This window comes from Emydura macquarii, unplaced genomic scaffold (assembly GCF_026122565.2).
Source record: "Emydura macquarii macquarii isolate MOO-44397 ecotype Brisbane River unplaced genomic scaffold, CSIRO-AGI_Emac_v2 contig_3108, whole genome shotgun sequence".
Lineage (NCBI taxonomy): Eukaryota > Metazoa > Chordata > Testudines > Chelidae > Emydura > Emydura macquarii.
In genome coordinates this window covers 4,800,942-4,819,299 of record NW_027133245.1, presented here as the reverse complement: position 1 = coordinate 4,819,299, position 18,358 = coordinate 4,800,942, and the positions used below count along the sequence as shown (strand labels likewise).

Genomic DNA, 18,358 nt, shown 5'->3' with positions numbered 1-18,358 from the left:
ACAGTGTCTGAAGTGCTCTGATATTGTGATGATGCAGGGGTATGTAAGTACCTAGAGGAGACAATACACCTAAATTGGATTTATGAGCTGCTGCTCCTTTCCCCTATTATCCTCCCCAAATGAATTATGGCTACATCCTCTCTAATTAGAACACCCACTGACTATCAGTAACACTGGTCTAATTATTTGTAATTAACTAATTAACACTACAGCCACATTAATTTTAACCATAGTGGGCCCCAGCAAAAATGGCCATTAGCTGTGTTGCAGTATTTGTCCCACTGTGTGTAACTAAATTCATTTTTGTTTCTTTAATAAGCACTGAAATAGCATTTGACATGTTTAGAGTTCTTTGCAAATACTAAACTAGGGAATCCTTTAAAAAAACCATCTGAGAAAGGTAGTATGTATTAAAAATAGTTGGAAAATGGAGGAGGAGAGAGTATTCCAAGGAAAACGTGGTCTTTTTCAGAAAAAAATTGAAAATCAAAATAGTTTGATTCAGAAATACCTCTTCAGTGCCCCATGCGAGTTGTCATTCAGGTGCCTCACACTCCTGTTCTTTATAGGCAAGCTCCTGGGTTGGACTACATCTCCCATGATATACCACGGAAATTAGGGAATCCCTGGCTGTGGTGCATCATGGGAGGTGGAGTCTGTCTGGAGAGCCCAACGTATAGAGGAAAATGGGGACATGAGACAACGGAACTATAACTTTCATGAGTTTCCATGGTGGCATATCTGAAACAAAATATTTATGTACTTGGTTGAAGTATTTCAATTTTTGGCTGAAATATAAAAACTCTTTTGGTTGTCAGGCACTTTTTTTGTGAGTTTTATGTGCATGGTTTTTGTTATGGTTTGTTTTATTTTATATATTGGTGTTCAGGCATGGGGATTCTATGAAAAATTTAAAATTTCTGTGTAAAGCAAGTGGAAAAAAATTTGTTGAAAACCAATTGTCTGTCAAACAGTTTTTTTGACAAAAATGTTGACTGGTTTTAGTAAGTATTACTATCCTCATTTTATAAATGGGGAAATTAAATGGGGGAAATGGGGATACAAAGAAGTTTATAGAGACAGTAAATCAATCGGGGAAAGGCAGGATTAGAATTCAGTAGCTCAAAGTCCTGATTCCCAGCCCTGTGTTCAGTCTGCCAGACCATACTGAGTCCAATATAGTTGTAATATTGTTACATAACTCATAGTCAGTTAGCTTTAGTGATGTTACATTACACTGTTACCAATACGTTCCTGACAATCTTTGCAGTCTCATGGCCAAGTCTGAAACAACACACTGTAGTAAATGAAGGCCTTTAAAAGTCTAACACTATTTTGCTTATTCCTTTTACTTGTACTGAGCACACTCCCTATTATCCATTATGTATTTCATAGTTCATGCTTAGCTAGCCTCCTTTACAAATTCTTAAAGCTCACTGCTAGATATCTCGACAGCAGTCTTCTCAACCCACGGCCCGCTTGTGGCCCAATCAGCACGTAGCTGCGGCCCATGTGACAACCTGTGGACCATACAGGTAATATATTTATTGTATGGATGCAGCCCACATAACACAGAGAACTGCATATGCGGTCCACAATGGTAAATAGGTTGAGAACCACTACTCTACAGTCACCAATAAACAATACTTTAACATACAGAAGCACAAGTGAAACTTGAGGCAAGTTCATTATTAGCACATATTCACAGTTGTATATTGCCATTTCATGATGTGACATATGCTGGCAATGTATTTGGCTTTACTGTCAGTTGATATCTACAGTAGTTTTGTATCTTTGCTCTATTTCACTAACTTGTTTTCCCTTTTTAAATGCACTAAACACCAATAGGAAAAGTGTTCTTCTGGAATTGTTGCACGTTTAATCTAAAAAGTACTCAGCATATTTTATGTATTAATATAACTAGTCCTCACAATACCCTTGTGAGGTGGCAGGGGAGGAGCTAGCTGATCCTGAGAGAGTCTGAGCATCTGCAACCAGGGGAAAAGTGAACAATACTATTCCTATTTTATAGATGGGGGTAAGTTAAGGTTTTAGTTCACTGATTGACTGAAATTGAATTACTGTGCCTTTACAGTGATTAAACTGAGATCAGTATTAATCCCAAAGAGATTACAGCAAGTGATTTACACAAGACCACAGAGGGAATGTGACACTCTCTTCAGGACACTCAAAACCATAAGCCACTGTGTTACTTCCATGCCACAGCAAGTGAGAGCTTTGGTGCTGTTAAACTGTATGTCAGCTCCATGACCCACCAGTTTATCAGCCTTGCCAACAAACTCCTTGAGATTCTACCAATCTAAACCTTGCCTTGCAGGCAACAATCAATAAAACCTATCTCCTAAGTTCCCCTGACATGTCTCTCTACAATGTCCAGTCCCTCTCACAGAAGTTATTAAGTGGGCTGCTTCCAAAGAGACAGTGTACACAGCAACCTGTTAGGTTAGCTAAGGATTCACTCTTTACTCAAATATAACAGCAATGAGATGTTTTATAATAAAACTAAGAATAAGGTTTTATTAATAAAATACAAAGATTTAAGTGATACTAAGCAAGAGAAAAAGATAGCACACATTCTAGTCACTAAGACTTAATTTTAGCAAGTTACAATCTTTGCCTAAGTAGTTCTCAGTTACATCAAGTTACCATCATATTTAGCCCTACAGGCCAGGGGATAGAACTTTCACAAAATCAGAGGGTAGTGTCCATTTTGTTCCCTATGTGATGGATAACTAAGGGGTTCTCTCTCCTCTTTTTCTAGTACAGGAAACCTTTGAAAAGTAAACCCAGACAAAGTTCCTCTCCCCTCCTGGTGTGTAGATGCTATGCTGTCTTCCTCATCCTCTGGTCAATTTTGTTTTCAATTGGCTTAATCACTTTGTTAACCTTAGCTGTAAATGTAATTCCATTGTCTCTGGCCTCTCCTTGCTCGATTTACATTGGAGACAAAGGTAAACAGGTGAAACAACGTTCCTTTGTCTATGGCAAATGTATTTATCTGCTCTATTTGAGTTGCTTGGTCTGAACATATTTTAGGAATATATTTCCAGCATACATACATAATTCTTTACACACTGACCACGCATACATCACACAGTAATATTAATGACCACTGCATCACCAGTTCTTATATGATACCTTATGAAACATTCTTCAGCTAAATATTCTGACAAAAGTGTGTTGAGTGTGGCCTTTGCCAGTTGACATAAAAGAGGATTTAGGATCACAGAGAGTCTGCCAGAGCCACTCTAGAGATGGAAAAAATAAGGTCTGCTCAAGCCTAATTTTAAAGCCCAACTCACCCCTAACTCAACCACAGCCAATCTGAACCCAGCCCACGTGTGTTGGGTTGTTTCATACCCGAGCTGAACCTAACACATGTATTCAGTTCCTGTCAGGTTCAGGTCAGGTTGCAAGAGTCTAACCTCTGGCTCAGAGTACATTTTCCTTATTTTATTTCCTCCGTGGAGCTGCTGGGGCTAATTACCCCTTATCCCCACTCTCCCACCCCAGCCCATCAACTACTCCCAACCCAGCACTGCACACCCAAGGGTGGCCAGTTTCCCTTTCTCTCCAGCTACTCTCCGCAATCTTATGTCAGTGCCACCGCCTCAACCTTGCGGGTCAGTCTGGTGGGCCTTACCGCTCCTCATGCTCTGTGCCTCAGATCCATCTCCAGATGGCTCCTACCTGTAGGTCTGGCTGCATGCTGTGGAAAAAGAGGCACCGTAACTTGTTGGCACAGGACAGTGAGGCGGTGGTGACCAGCAGGAATGGGGCACACAGCTACTGCTGTACCAACCCCCATGCAAGGGGAGATCCTCAGAGACTGCCCAACTCAACTCGAGCCTGAGTGTCAGGTTGCTTTCCACCTGACCCATCTTGAACCCAACACTTTATAGTCAGGGCTCATCGGGTTTGGGTTCCACTGGAAGGCAAAGAAAACAACCTATTTTAACTAATCTGTCTGGCATTTCTAGTATTCCAATCACTATAATATCTAGGTATCAGAGAGAGACTCAAAAGTGCCAGGGCCAATCAAGAAGTGTGTCCCTAGCTCAACAGTGGGAATAGCAGGGTGATGCTATGGCTTACAAAACAATAGCAGCTATATTTGTGGGAGTCTCATCAGTTATTCAATGAAATCACAGAAGATATACTATTTTTGATGAAATCCTGTGCGTGACACACCTACACATAGACTTTCATGCTGTTTATGGGACCCAGGAAGTCTCTCTTCATTGTACAATTTTGGGGGATGATTATTGGAATTTAGGCAAGTCATGTTATGCAGGAAGTCAGATAAGAGGGTCATAATGATACCTTCTGACCTTAAAAGCTATTTACTATAGCCCTCTTAGGTGTGTTCCTGAAGACCCTGCTTTAGTTTGGGTTTCAAATGCCATTATAAGAAATTAAGGACCTCTCACTGCCATGTGTGTAAATTAGAAATAAATCCATTTAAGTCAACAGAGTTACACTAGTTTAAAACCAGGGTAAGTCAGGTCAGAATCATGCCCCAAATAGTAATTGATTAGTGATTTGATATCATATAAAAGACTGAGTTAAAAAAATGATGTCACTCCTAGCAAACTTATTAGCCTCTTCGGTTATCCCAAATCACTGGTTTAAATTTTATTTTCAGAGTTTGGGCTGACTATGAACAAGGTTTTGGAAATTTTGCTTTGGCAAATGGTGAATACTGGCTTGGAAATAAAAATCTTCACTATCTGACTAATCAAGGTAAGACTTGGACAGAAATATTTTTCTTCCTTAGCTGCCTTTGCAATATAGGCAAATCCACCATCTGTTTCTGCTTGTTACTTTGCTCCTTCAGGATCAGGTTCTCATGCAATTTGCAGTAGTGTAAATCCTGAGTAACACCATTAGTTTGAATGGGTTTGTTCAGAATTTATAGCAGTGTAAATTACATCAGAATCTGGATCTCAGTTCCTCATAAAGGATTCAAACTTTCATTGGACCAGTGTGTCAATGGTGTGCAGGGAGCCACTACAGAACAATGCTCTGCAGTACATAAAGTCATACTCACCCTCCCACAAGCCCACACATGGGCCTCAGATCCTTCCTACACCCAGCAGAACTGCATTAATTTCACTGACAGTCTTGATCCAGTGATCTGCACCAGTTCCATTTAGCCAGGGCCTGTAGTGGCCACATATGTGACACAAACTGACTGATCACATAGGTCTGGGTGTTTTCTTATTTCTCTTACTTTTGGGAATGCTAACAGTGTCTCCATATTTCTAATAATTGAAAGCTATTGATCTGCTATTGTCCTAACATTACCTCCCTTAAGGGTCTAACTACAATTAAAATGCTGCACTGGTGCAGCTGCGTCGCTGTAACGCTTCGATGAAGATGCTACCTACACCGACAGAAGGGGTTCTCCTGTTGGCATAGATTCACCACCTAAGAGGCTGCAGCTAGTTTGATGGGCCAATTCCATCAACTCATGCAGTATATTATGAGCTCCAAGTTGGAAGAGAAATCCAAGGCTCCTGACCTGCTGTATGCCATGCAAACAAACACCACCAGATTACTGTTTCCATTCATGGAGCATCTGCACATAGTGCACTGCTACTTTTGGGTGTATGAAAGAAACACTGAATGGTGGGATCGCATTGTTAAGCAGGTCTGGGATCATAAGCAGTCACTGCAGAACTTTTGAATGTATAAAGCCACCTTCATGGAACTCTGTGCGGAGCTCACCCCTGCCCTGCAGTGCAAGAACACCAGAATGAGAGCTGCCCTCTCAGTGGAGAAGCACGTGGTGATCACCATGTGGATGCTAGCAACTCCAGACTGCTACTGGTCGGTCACTAATCAGTTTGGAGTTGGGAAGTCTACAGTTGGTGCTGTGTTATACCAAGTGTGCAGGGCCATTAATCACATTCTGCTACAAAGAATTGTGAGTCTTGGAAATGTGCTTGAAATAGTGGATGGCTTCGCAGCGATGGGATTCCCTAACTGTGGTGGGGTGATAGATGGCACACATCCCAATTTTGGCCCCGCACCATCTTGCGATGGAGTACATCAATAGAAAGGGGTACTCCTCTATGGTACTGCAGGCGTTTGTGGATCACCATAAGCATTTCACTGACATCAACACAGGCTGGTCAGGGAAGATGCATGACACACGCTTCTTCAGGAACACTGGGCTGTACAGAAAGCTGTAAGCAGGGACTTTCTTTCCAGACGAAAAGATTGCAATCAAGGATGCTTATAGTGATTCTGGGAGACTCAGCCTACCTCTTACTGCCATGGCTCATGAAGCCTTATATGGGCAACCTGGATAGCAGCAAGGAGCACTTCAACAACAGGTTGAGCAGGTGCCAAATGATCATTGAATGTGTATTTGGCAGATTAAAAGCTCACTGGCCATGTCTTTATGGCAGGTTAAATCTCAATGAGGAAAATATTCCCATGGTTATAGCCTCCTGCTGTATGCTCCATATTTATGAAGCAAAGGGTGAAAAGTTTCCCGTGGGTGAAGAGCAGAGACAAATCATCTTGCCACTGACTATGAACAAGCAGATGTCAGGGCTATTCGAGGGGAACAATAGGGGGCTATTCGAATCAGGGAGGCCTTAAGGAACCATTTTGACAGTGAGCATCAATAAGATATCTTTTTAAACAGCACTATACCATGATATGACTGCTAGCCAGCTTGCACTGTGTATTAATGTAAGCTGCAGCCACCATGTGCAAGATTGCTTAACCTTCACAAAGTATGTCTTTATTAAATAATTATTCACAACACACAAAAAGCTGGGCTGGAGAGGAGAAAGAGTGAAGGGCAGTGTAAGCAATGACAGCAGGGTGTAAGTCCATCTATCATTCTGGAAGCTGTCTGAAGGGGTGGAGTGAACGGGATGCCAAGATGGGCTGGGAGTTTGGTAGGAATGTGTGGGTGGAGTTTGGGGGGAGGGGGGGTATGGAAAGCAGTTCTGTATTGGCTGCAAGGGGAAGTGAACGCTCATGAATTCAGTCTGCAGCATTATGAGTGACTTTAGCAGCTCTGTTTGTTCCTCCATGTCTTTTATCATGCGCTTGTGACCTGCTATCACTCACTACTGGTTTCCCCTCCTCTCTTGCTTATCAATTTTTTGATTTTGGCACACTGTATCTGCATGCCTTTTTTTTTTTCCAACCTCAGAAGACTGGAGGAGTTCTTGGAACATCTCCTCTTTGCTTCTCTGTGGGCATTTTCTTATCAGCCACATGCGCTCAGCAGGTGTGGAGAGGTTTCCTATTAAGGGCACATCTATAGAAGCACAATAAACAATGAATAGAAGCATGATTGTCAGTGCACTAATAGCATTGATTCATTACTGTAAAATCTCTCTCTCTCTCTCACTGTCTCCTGGGAAGCGCACAAGTCAGCGATTGCCCAGAGCATGGTGAATTGTGCCCAGGAGAAGAGGTGACTCAAACTGGGGAAAAGGTTCAGGGTGGTTGTTTGGGGGATTCTTGCAGGTAAATAGGGACAACATTTCAAATTGTGCCACCATTTTCCACAGACAGGGGCCATAGAAGCCGATATCTACTCCTGACAGTAAGCAGGGATGCTAGGTTGCACCTCCTCCATGTGAGCAGCTTCAAATGGGGTCCCTATGCTGCTTGCCTGTGCGCTGCTTTGGTTTCTGCACAAGTGATTGTCAATTGGCATGGGAAAGTTTCTTACAACGGGGGAAGAAAGAAAGCAGCTCTGCTGAGAAATCACCAGCAGAGGATCAGCAAGTACCTCCAGGAACATTTCCTAGAGATCTCTCTGGAGAATTCCCGTGAAATCTTGGTGTGCACTAACACTTTTCCGCTGCAGTGCCTAGCTGCACATGGGAATAGGAAGCACATGCAAACACAGCTACTCTCGTGCATTTCTATCCTTTCACCCAGCTGTTTAATGCAACAAAGCAAAGGACAGCTGTACCTCATGTAACCAAGCAGCATCAGCTCTAAAAAATCACTTACCGGAGCTTCCCTCTCCTGCATGCCAGAGCTGGAGGGCTGGGACTGGATCAAACCCTCCGGGGTCGAGAAAAGGTCCTGGCTCTCCACAAAACCAAATGACCCAGTTCCTCCTGCTCCACATCATTCTCTAACTCAACCTCCTCATCCATGACTTCTTTCTTGAGGTTGAGTCTGGTGTCCACTGTCTCTTGGCCTGTGGAGGTATCCACGGGTCTCTTGGCACTGGAGATGGGGTTGCTGCTGAGGATGGCTTCTACCTCCTTATAGAAATGGCAGGTCTTTGGCTGTGCACCAGAGCAACGGTTTGATTCCCTAGCCTTTTGGTATCCCTGCCACTGCTCCTTGATTTTCACACTGAACTGCAGCGTGTCCCATTCATAGCCCTTCTACATCATGCCATGAGAAATCTGACCATAGATATGAAAGTTCCTTCAGCTGGAGCAGACGTGGGACTGCAAAGCCTCCTCTTCCCAAACACTGATCAGATACCATGTGCTCCAAGCGGGAGAGCATTTGATGTGTGGAGCTGCCAGGGTCAGCTGAGAAGATGCAATGTGAGCTCTCCAAGCCAACAAAGCAGGAAGTGGAATTTCAAAAAAATGTTGGGCCTTTAAAGGGGAGGGGATGGCCACAGCAGCCAGGATGGGCATTGTGAGACACTCCTGGAGGCCATTTACCATAACATAATCAAGCATGGTGTCTACACTGAGGCTTTTGCACTAAAAGTTTGGAAAAAAAAACTCTATGCCTCTCATCAAGGTGATTTTATTTTGTCACAAAAAATCAGGGGAGTTGGATCAGTGGGGGGTTGGAGAGGATTGATGTATACACCATCACTGTTTTGCGCAAAAAGCTGACTTTGATTAACAAAAAAGTCTGTAGTATAGACCAGTCCTTAGTCCACTTATTCCTCCTCCCAAAACCTTCAAAAGACAGACTTCCTAATTATACTGCTGGTAGTTCAAATTGGTACCATGACCCTCATTGCTCAATCAAGCTTTGAACATACTCTGCCCTCAGATAAGGAATCCAGATCAATAGGGTTGAATGGGTGTAAGTGAAAGCAGAATTTATTCTATGCATTCAGGGCCAGATCTTCAATTGGCTTAAATTTGGCATAGCTCCATTGAAGTCATTGGAACTATGTCAGTTTACATCACCTGAGGATTTGGCGTTGATTAATAAATTAAACAATCTATAGAGGATCCTAAACCTCAAATTTTGGATTTGGATGCAAATTCCCCACACTTTGAGAAAAGTCAAAGTCAGGGTTATGTCTGGATCCTTTTGCCTACTTTCATCAGCAACTCACAAATCCTACCAATGTGAGGGCTGGCTTCTATTGGAAAATGTACTAGTGTAACTCCATCAGCCATGTGTGTTTTGGGAGGGAGAAATACTAGTAAAAATTCATTTTAAATGTCTAAAGTTTGACTCCAAGCATTGTGGGCTCCAAGCATTGTGATACGTTCACCTTTATAGTCCTTCACAAGAAAATGTAGCTTTAGCAGAGGTGATATGCAGGAGAGTGGGGATTATGCTGGGTCATGCCCTCACTCCGCAGATTTGCTGCTTGACTTGTATTGAGCATGTTCACTGCTGAAGCCAGCTGCTTTCACGTTGCCCCCATGCTATTGGCAGGCACTGGTTGTCTCTAAGATTTCGTCTTACTGTCTACAGATTAGCTTTATGGCCTGTGTGTTTGCTCCCACAAGCCTTTTTTATTTTCACATTTGCATTTTCATATTTAAAAAGTTATGGGACATTATTCATCTGAATAAAGATCACAGCAATTTCTATAATAAACTAATATTGTTCTGGCACCATCTTCTTTAAATTATGCTTCTAAAATTGTTGTAAAACAAGGAATAGCAAGAAATGCTTAAGATACAAAAGGTGTGAAATATACTGCAGGAATACAGACTATATTTATGGTAGAGCAACATAAACAGGATTTTAAAGTCTTTTTGTATAACATAATGGCTTTAATCTGAGGAATGCTGATTTAACAGAAATAAATATTTGTTGTTGTTTTGTTAAGGAAACTATACCCTAAGAATCGATCTCTCTGATTTCGAAGGAGAACGGCGCTTTGCACAATATAAAAGCTTCAGAGTTGCAGATGAAGAGGTAATAAAATACTGAATAAACTTCATTAATAGGTAATTTCATTTTTTTAAAATGAAAGCTTGGATTCTGTAAGCAACAGAAAAAATATTATGGCAGACCATATAATTAACTGTATCCACAATTTTCATATACATATGGTTTTCCAGTGTCTCTTATTAACAATTTTCTTTTTCACCAAGTGTTGGAATTTTGATGATGTAATAAACACTTTGTTTTAAGTTCATAAATAGGCTTCACACAATCATACTTGGTGCCTGTCTTTAAAGGTTTAAAATTAATTTTCTGGTTCTTCAGCAACCTTTTAACAGGCAATTTTCATAGAACTTTGCTAGTGTTATCAATGATGTTGGTTACTAAGATTTTTTTACATGAAAATGTGCAACGTAAGAAGTTTCTATTAAGCAAAATTAGCTTGTTAAAGGGTAAATCACAGAAAATGCTTTTTGCTACCAAAGGCCCTGATTCAGCAATGTACTTAAGTATATGGCTGATTTTAAGCATATGAATAGTCCTGTTGAAGGCAATTCACTAGGATTATATATTGTTAAATTTAGGCAATATTGAGTACCTTACTGAATTGGGGCCAAATGACCCAATTATGCTGAATGCCTCCTGGTAGGTGCTGAGTACCATAAACAACCACTGATGTCCAATCCCAATGGGAATTAAGAGCATTTTGAAGGCAGTGGGAATTCAAAACATTCAGTGGCTTATAGAAGCCACTCAGCACCTTGAAAAATTGAACCCTAAAAGCCTGCTTTATGGACAGGTGTTTAAAGTTCTTGAAAATTCTTTTTTCTTCCTGAAAGTTCTCCCAGTTGTCTTTTATACTGTGTTTAAATGGCAAGAGCTAAACAACATACCATTTTTTAGTTTATAAGTAACAGTGAATGGAATGTGTATATTTCCCAGTTAATACTCGTATTTGTTAATAACACCCATAGATGAGTCTAATATTTGTCTCCCCATTTTTCATTAGAGCTCATACCAGCTGAGTTGTGGAGAATACTCTGGCACAGCTGGTGACTCCCTTACTGGGGGGTTTCACCCTGAAGTGAAATGGTGGGCTGATCACCGAGGAATGAAATTTAGTACACAAGACAGAGACAATGACAACTATGAAGGCAACTGTGCTGAGGAGGACAAAGCTGGCTGGTGGTTTAACAGGTCAGATATTTCATCAGAATACCAATACTAGTAATTATGATATCGCCCAATTATATATGAGGTAGAAACATATATTAGGTAGGATTAGTATCATTACTTGTAATTGGGTAATCTGTCATTGATCCCTATCACAGACACTTCAGCACTGGCCCACATGACAGAGTCTGGCCCCTGAAAGAACACGTGGCCTAATATCCCAGTATCACACCCTTTCCAGCTTTTTTTCGACTAAGAGAAGGGATTTGCTGTGTGCTGGGGGCTACATTCCAAATTCTCACCTTGCTGTACTTCTAACTGAATCTGTTCTCTCTCTGATGTACAGCTTCTCTTTAAGGTTTCTGACTTTAACTCATGTCATCTTGTGCACACATCACCACTACTTCCCATTCTTGCATTTCCCCAACATTTAACTAGACCAGATATGATATTTGTGCAGGGTATATTAGTGCTAATGGTTGAATTAATAGATGTCTAATGTTTTTTTCACTTTACAGGGTCTCATGCTCATTGTCCATTCTTCAAAATGGGAATGCATCCCCTTAATTAGGGGGATGTTCTCAATCAGAATGATTATTCTGAGAAGGAAACTTCCTTAAATATGATTAAGTCAAAGTTTTAAAACGTAACATTTCTTATACTTGTGTATGCAAGGCACTAACACAGAAGATGGAACATAAATAATAAATAGCCTTGGCCTTGAATATATAGGCAGCTATTACATAGGTTCACTTGATTAATAAGATAAATATAGCTGCAAGGTGCAGCTATGTAATATAGTTATGCAATATATAGCTATAAAATACAGTTCAAAGCAGCATCTTATCACAATGCGATCTCAGTTCACTTGGCAAGAATTGCCAGGCAGGATCAACTCCAGTCTCGCTCTGTGTCACCCATTGTTTCCCTTTTTAACCCTCACTTCCCAAATTCAATTCAATAACACTTTCCTCGGGAGGACTGAGATAAGTTAGGCCACTCTCCTTACATGTAGCCACCTCATAGGTTTGTTTCAAAATTCATTTTATCTTTTAGAGAAGGAGAATCAGCATAATGAATATTACAAAGTATTGGAATATAATATCATAGGAAAACCACATGTGGACTGAGTTTCAATTCTATTTAAAGTTAAAATTACAGATATAGAAAAAAGTTGCAGTTGTGATCCTATTCCCAATTAAATGAATATCGAGGCCTAAAATTGCATAGTATTGTTATAATGTGCCAGAGTTTTCATATATGATGAATCACCATTACTATTAGTCAACTGAGTCCATTTTTCTCAAAACAAATCTCTTCCTATGTCTGATAGGCTCAGGCAAAAGCATTATATACCTTCGTGGAAATAGCTGCATGATAGGATTTGACAGGTCTTAGTACCTAATGTATTACTGTGATTCGTATCATATGAATACCACAGATAGCTAGTATTTGCAGTGCAGGTTTCTATTGTAGTTGTGGATCTTCCTCTCATAAAATGGATAATACTGTTTTGTAATAGCTATGTTCTGGATTAAAGATGAAAGCTGTTAATGAGGTTACCCAACTTCCTTGCTTCTGCCATTTTGTGGAGTAAGCCCTTAACACTGAACACTGAAGCACTCAGCAGGATGCTTGCAAATTTCAATATTCTGCCTCCACACAAGAACAAAGCAGGCAGGCATAGTGAAATGAAAGCATTGAGAACACGCATTTGTTTCATGCCACATTAGCAATTATGGGGAGAACCAATGCCCTGGATTAATTTAATATAGGGTTTCCTAGCCATGTAGAAATTTGTTTTTCTATTTAAAATCTATTAAAAAATTAAGGGATCAGGATGACAATAAGAGTGGAAATAGGCTACTTCTAAGGTGTACATGAGCCTGCCAGTTTTGGTTACTTGTTACATTAAAGAGAGCACACCTTTATGAATTTTTGTTTTGCATTAGCTGAGTACCTAACAGATGTAAGCAGTACATCATGACAGTTGTGTTTCTTCTGCATGTCCAATTATTTCAGTGTCCAGACTGCTGGGCAGTATTTGTGTAGTTTTGCTATTGAGCTTTTTTGCTCCCCTGCACCAATTTAAGGGTTGTTATTCTTGGCTCATGGTACTTTCAACAACATCCACTTGTGTGCATTTCCACCAAAAGAAGGAAACGCAGTAAAAGAGTCAGTAAAGAAGACCAGTAGCTAGTCATCACTTGTCACCCTCTATGACTTTGCTAAGGGAGTTTATGCTTGAGTGAGTAGTGCAAAACAAAACACCCAGTAAGGAAAGTGTATGACATATTGAGCATGTCAGTTGTCACCAGTTGATCATTTTGAAAAGCAAAGCTACCTTTTATATCTGCAGATCATAAATTTTCATATGGCATGTTTCAATTTTTACAAAGTATTTGCAATGGACAACCAGTTAAATAAGAATTTTAATATAAGGCTTTTATTGTTATTGCTTCTATTTCGGTTCTTTGTAACTGTTGAGTGTAAACATTTACAAACATACCCAGAGAGACTAAAATATGCCAATAATTATATCCTTAAGGCTTATTCTGGATTGCTTTCTTTTTTAATTCTTCCTGAAGGCTGCTTTCTAAAATCCATCATGTCTGACAACTAGCCACTAATAACAAATACCGACCCAGCAGTTATAATCTAGTATTGGAGCTGCAGATAAACTGATTCACTACAATATCCTGCAAAAGAAATAATTGTTTAATTGTCCATATGGTCACAATCATCCTAGCCTCCTTCTCCTTCATGGAAAAAAAATTAATGAGGGAGTGGGGCTGTGGCATGGCAAAGTATTTCTTTGACAGTTACAAATGTAACATACTGTTGCAGTGTGTTAGAGAGCCAGACAAGGATGCCAATTAAAATGGCAAGCTCAGATGATCCAGCTATTGGAGGATGGCCAGAATGCCTATATTTAACTTGTAAAGAGATTTCATATTTTTCCAACAAATATGAAATCAGTAGTTTAACAGCTGAGCTGATGGTGATTCTTATTTTTGCATGTGAAACCCCGAGTGCTGGCAGTAAACGCAGGATTTAGAGCATATACCCAAAACAACCACCAAAGGAAGTGCACAATGCCACATTCCTTTCACAAAGTTTTCATTGCCACATACCCTTGTTGCTAGGTATGATTTTAACAAGTGTGGAAACATTCTCTAGTGAAGCAGATTAGCAGGCGAAATGTCATGGAACTAATGGTGTTAAAGGAATGGAGTCAAGGAACAAAGAACTTTTTGTTTTGAAGCCACTAAGAACCCTTGAAATTGTGCCCTAAGTTAGCCTTTATTGTTTACTGAGCCCCATGAATGCAAATTCCTGCAACTGTCAAACTAGATTGTCATCAACATAGTGATTTCTTTGGCTCATGCAATAACTACAAATCCCTGAACCTTTTAGACAAAACAGATTTGTTTAATTAACACTGTCTTGTTTTTGTTTTCCCTTTCTTTCCCACCAGGTGTCACTCTTCCAACCTGAATGGTATGTACTACAAAGGACCTTATACAGCAAAGACAGACAATGGAATTGTTTGGTACACTTGGCATGGGTGGTGGTATTCTCTGAAATCTGTTGTCATGAAGGTCAGGCCAGCAGACTTTGAACCTAATGTTGTTTAAATATCTAGTTAATATAATTCATCCAGTTAATCTTTTAGTAAATTCATCCAAATTAAACCAGATGGGCAGATTCCCCCTCTCTACCCCCACGCATTTATGCCTGTATAAAACTGGCATATCCTCATTAAAATCAGTGGTGTTATATGGGTATAAATGAGACTAGATTCTGGCCTTGAGCCTGGAGATACAAATAATGTGTATATGATTGCTAAAGAGATTGGACAAAGTTCACCCAGGGTTTATGACAACTTTCACTTAAGTAGAATACTTGGCAATGGGCCCCTAGAAGCAGGGGGAGCTTCCCCTCCACTGACAGGCACAATGTGGACCAGGACCTCTCCAAAAATGAATGGTATTTGTCAGGAAGGAGTGCATTTCTATAGTCGCCTCTGTTAGTGAGGCTCCTTTGGAATCCCCAGTGCAATTCAAAGCTGCCTACAATGGCAGAACCTCTGAAGGAGGACAGCAATGGAAACAAGCAATGCCTTTCCTAGGACACAGGAGACTAGGCTGGCACACAGAGGTGCAATTTGTACCCCCGTGCCTTCCACGGGTTGGGGTGGAGGAGGGGTGCCAACTTGGCCCACACTGTTTTGGATTTTTCTTCATTTGGAAATAATTTCTATCAAAATCTATGCACAATAAATAGGATTTAATGGCAAAATTACAAAACAGATTCACTATACTGTCTTAAAAAGCAATGTGAATATATACTACACACAAAAACAACGTCAAAAGAATGTTACAGTTGCCTCCATCAGTGCACAGAATGGATCATGTTCTCGGAATGAATCCAGGTTGTCTAAAATGAAAGTGGTGTTTGTAGAATCCCTGTGTCATTTGTGGCAGAAGTTGGAAGATGTGTAGTGAAGGAGGCAAAGGACTGAAGGAAGAGAAAGGATGGTCTCATGGTTAAGGTAAGTTAGTGATGCCCTGGACAATTGAGTTCTATCCTTGCCTCTGCCACAGAGTTTTTAGGTGATGTGGGGCAAGTCACTTAAACTAAACTTTTCATAGATGGCCACTAATTGGTGTGTTCCTCATTTTCTGGGTGCTCGACTTGAGCATTCACAGCTGCAACTGAAGTCAATGGGAGCTGTGCTTTGAACATTCAAAGAGCTATATAACTCCAAATACTCTGAAAAAAATCAGGTCCCCAGTGTTTCAATTGAGGCCCCAAAATTAATGGACATACTGTGCACTGAATGGAGTAGAGGTCCAGTGGAAAAAATAAAACATGATCCTGTAATTAAAGAATTTATCGTAATACATTCACACAAGGGAGCCAAATTAAGGTGATATGGGCAACTTTAGTTCTAACTCTTCCTAACTTTTGAGTGCTTGCTTTAGCAACTTAACATTTTTAATGTAGTTTTTGTGTGTGTAATTTAAAAAAAAAAAAAAAAAAAAAGCTGAAAAAAACCCAGCATTTACATCCCAAGATACCATATTGATGCCCAGCAGGGTTGGAACCTTTAGATCCACAGCACAGACTTCTACCACTTGAGCTAATGGAGTAACTCAGTAGCAGTAGGTTATCTTCTATGTCAGGGGTGGGGAACCTTTTTTGTGGCAAGGGCCTGATGAGTGTCCGCCGCCGAATTCCCCCCGCCGCCGAAAAGGGGCAAACGGTGGCAGGGTTTCGGCGGCTGACACTGTCATCCCCCCCGGAACCGCGCCGCCACCGAAAAGGGGCAAGCAGCGGCAGCAGGGTTTCGGCGGCGGGCACTGCCCCCCCCCGGAACCGCGCTGCCACCAAATTCCCGCCGAATTCCCCCCCCGCCGCCGAATGGGCCCGCGGGCCGGACCAAATGATTTTGCGGGCCTTATACGGCCCGCGGGCCGGACGTTCCCCACCCCTGTTCTATGTGGACTAGTGTCCAGAGAGGGGATGACACCTTTTTCAGAGGGTTTCACAGATATTTGCTGACAGCAGAGGAACGATAAGACTTAGGAATCTTGCCTTTCAGTCCAGGTTCTGAAGTATAGCATGCTTTACTGGTAACAGACCCTTCTGACTCTCTCCCCTCAACAAGACTGGTCCCTTCGGCCACTGTTCCCTCTAGTCTGTTCCTTTCCTAGTCCTGGTTCTCCCCCTCCTTACTCTCGCCTCCCCCCACAGATCCTTTCCTAAACAGTCCAGGTCTGTATCTTCCCAGACGCCTCTCTCCACTGTCCTGGCCCAGTCACTTCCAGGCTCCCCATCCATGGGTCAGTCTTTCCCTGACCCTAGGTCACAGCTTCCCTCCCCAGGCTCCTTGTCCCAGTTTCATTGCTCGGTCAATCCCAGTTTCCGCCCCTCCCACAGGCTCCTCATCCAATCTCAGTTCAAATCAGCAAGTGACCTGTGTCTAGCACTGCAGTGGAAGGTGGGAAAAAAAACAAAAACCCAGGGTCTCTGCCAATCTGACCTGGGGAAAAATTCCTTCTAGACTCCAAATATAGTGATCAGTTAGACCCTGAGCATGTGGGCAAGACCCACCAGCCAGACACTTGGTAAAGAATTCTCTGTAGTAACTCAGCCCACCTCATCTGGTATCCCATCTCTGGCTGTTGGAGATATTTGCTAATAGCAGAAGCAGATGGAATGATAAGGTTGCCTATAATGGCACATAACCCATCCCCTCCATAATCTTACCAAGCTCAGTCTTGAAACAAAGTAGGCTTTTTTGCCTCCCCTTCCCCCCAGTCTCCTTGGAATACTGTTCCAGAACTTCACTCCTCTAATGGTTAGACACCTTCATCTAATTTGAAGCCTTAACTTGTTGATGGGCAGTTTATATCCAATTTTTCTTGTGCCAACGTTGGCTCTTAATTTAAATAACTGCTCTCCATAAATACATCCAAAGGATAAACCTATGGAGAGAGCAATCATAGTTAGCCTTAGTTTGGTTAGGTTAAACAAGCCAAGCGTCTTGAGTCGCCTCTCATAAGGTAAGTTTTCCATTCCGATCATCCTAGTAGCTCTTCTTTGCACCAGTTCCAGTCTGAATTCCTTTCTTAAACATGGGAGACCAGAACTGCACACCGTATTCCAGACAAGGTCTCACTAGTGCCGTGTATAATGGCAATAACACTTCCCTGTCTCAACTGGAAATGCAATCCTTAGATGCATCAGGAAAGGTATTAGCTTTTTTCACAGCCACATGACATTGGTAGCTCATAATCATCCTGTGATTGACCAATACACCCAGGTCTTTCTCCTCTTCTGTCACTTCCAACTGATATGTCACCAGTTTATAGCAAAAATTATTGCTATTAGTCCCTAAGTGCAAGTGCATGACCTTGCTCTTTGCACTATTAAATTTCATCCCATTTCTATTACTCCAGTTTTCAAGGTCATCCAAATCTTCTTGTAGGATATCCCGATCCTTCTCTGTATTGGCAATACCACCCAACCTTGTGTCATCTGCAAATTTTATTAGAACACTCCT

At 41.3% G+C, this 18,358-nt stretch overlaps 1 protein-coding gene across 1 annotated transcript in view; it reads left to right on the top strand.

The window, feature by feature from the left end:
* The window catches only part of FGL1 (fibrinogen like 1), a 38,771-nt gene extending 22,188 nt beyond the window's left edge, over positions 1-16,583 (top strand). The window contains exons 5-8 of the mRNA XM_067530611.1: positions 4,667-4,764; positions 10,055-10,143; positions 11,123-11,310; positions 14,765-16,583. Coding sequence (XP_067386712.1) covers positions 4,667-4,764; positions 10,055-10,143; positions 11,123-11,310; positions 14,765-14,924 — 535 coding nt within the window. The 3' untranslated portion in view covers positions 14,925-16,583. The remainder of the gene's footprint in view (positions 1-4,666; positions 4,765-10,054; positions 10,144-11,122; positions 11,311-14,764) is intronic.
* Positions 16,584-18,358: the final 1,775 nt, after the last annotated feature.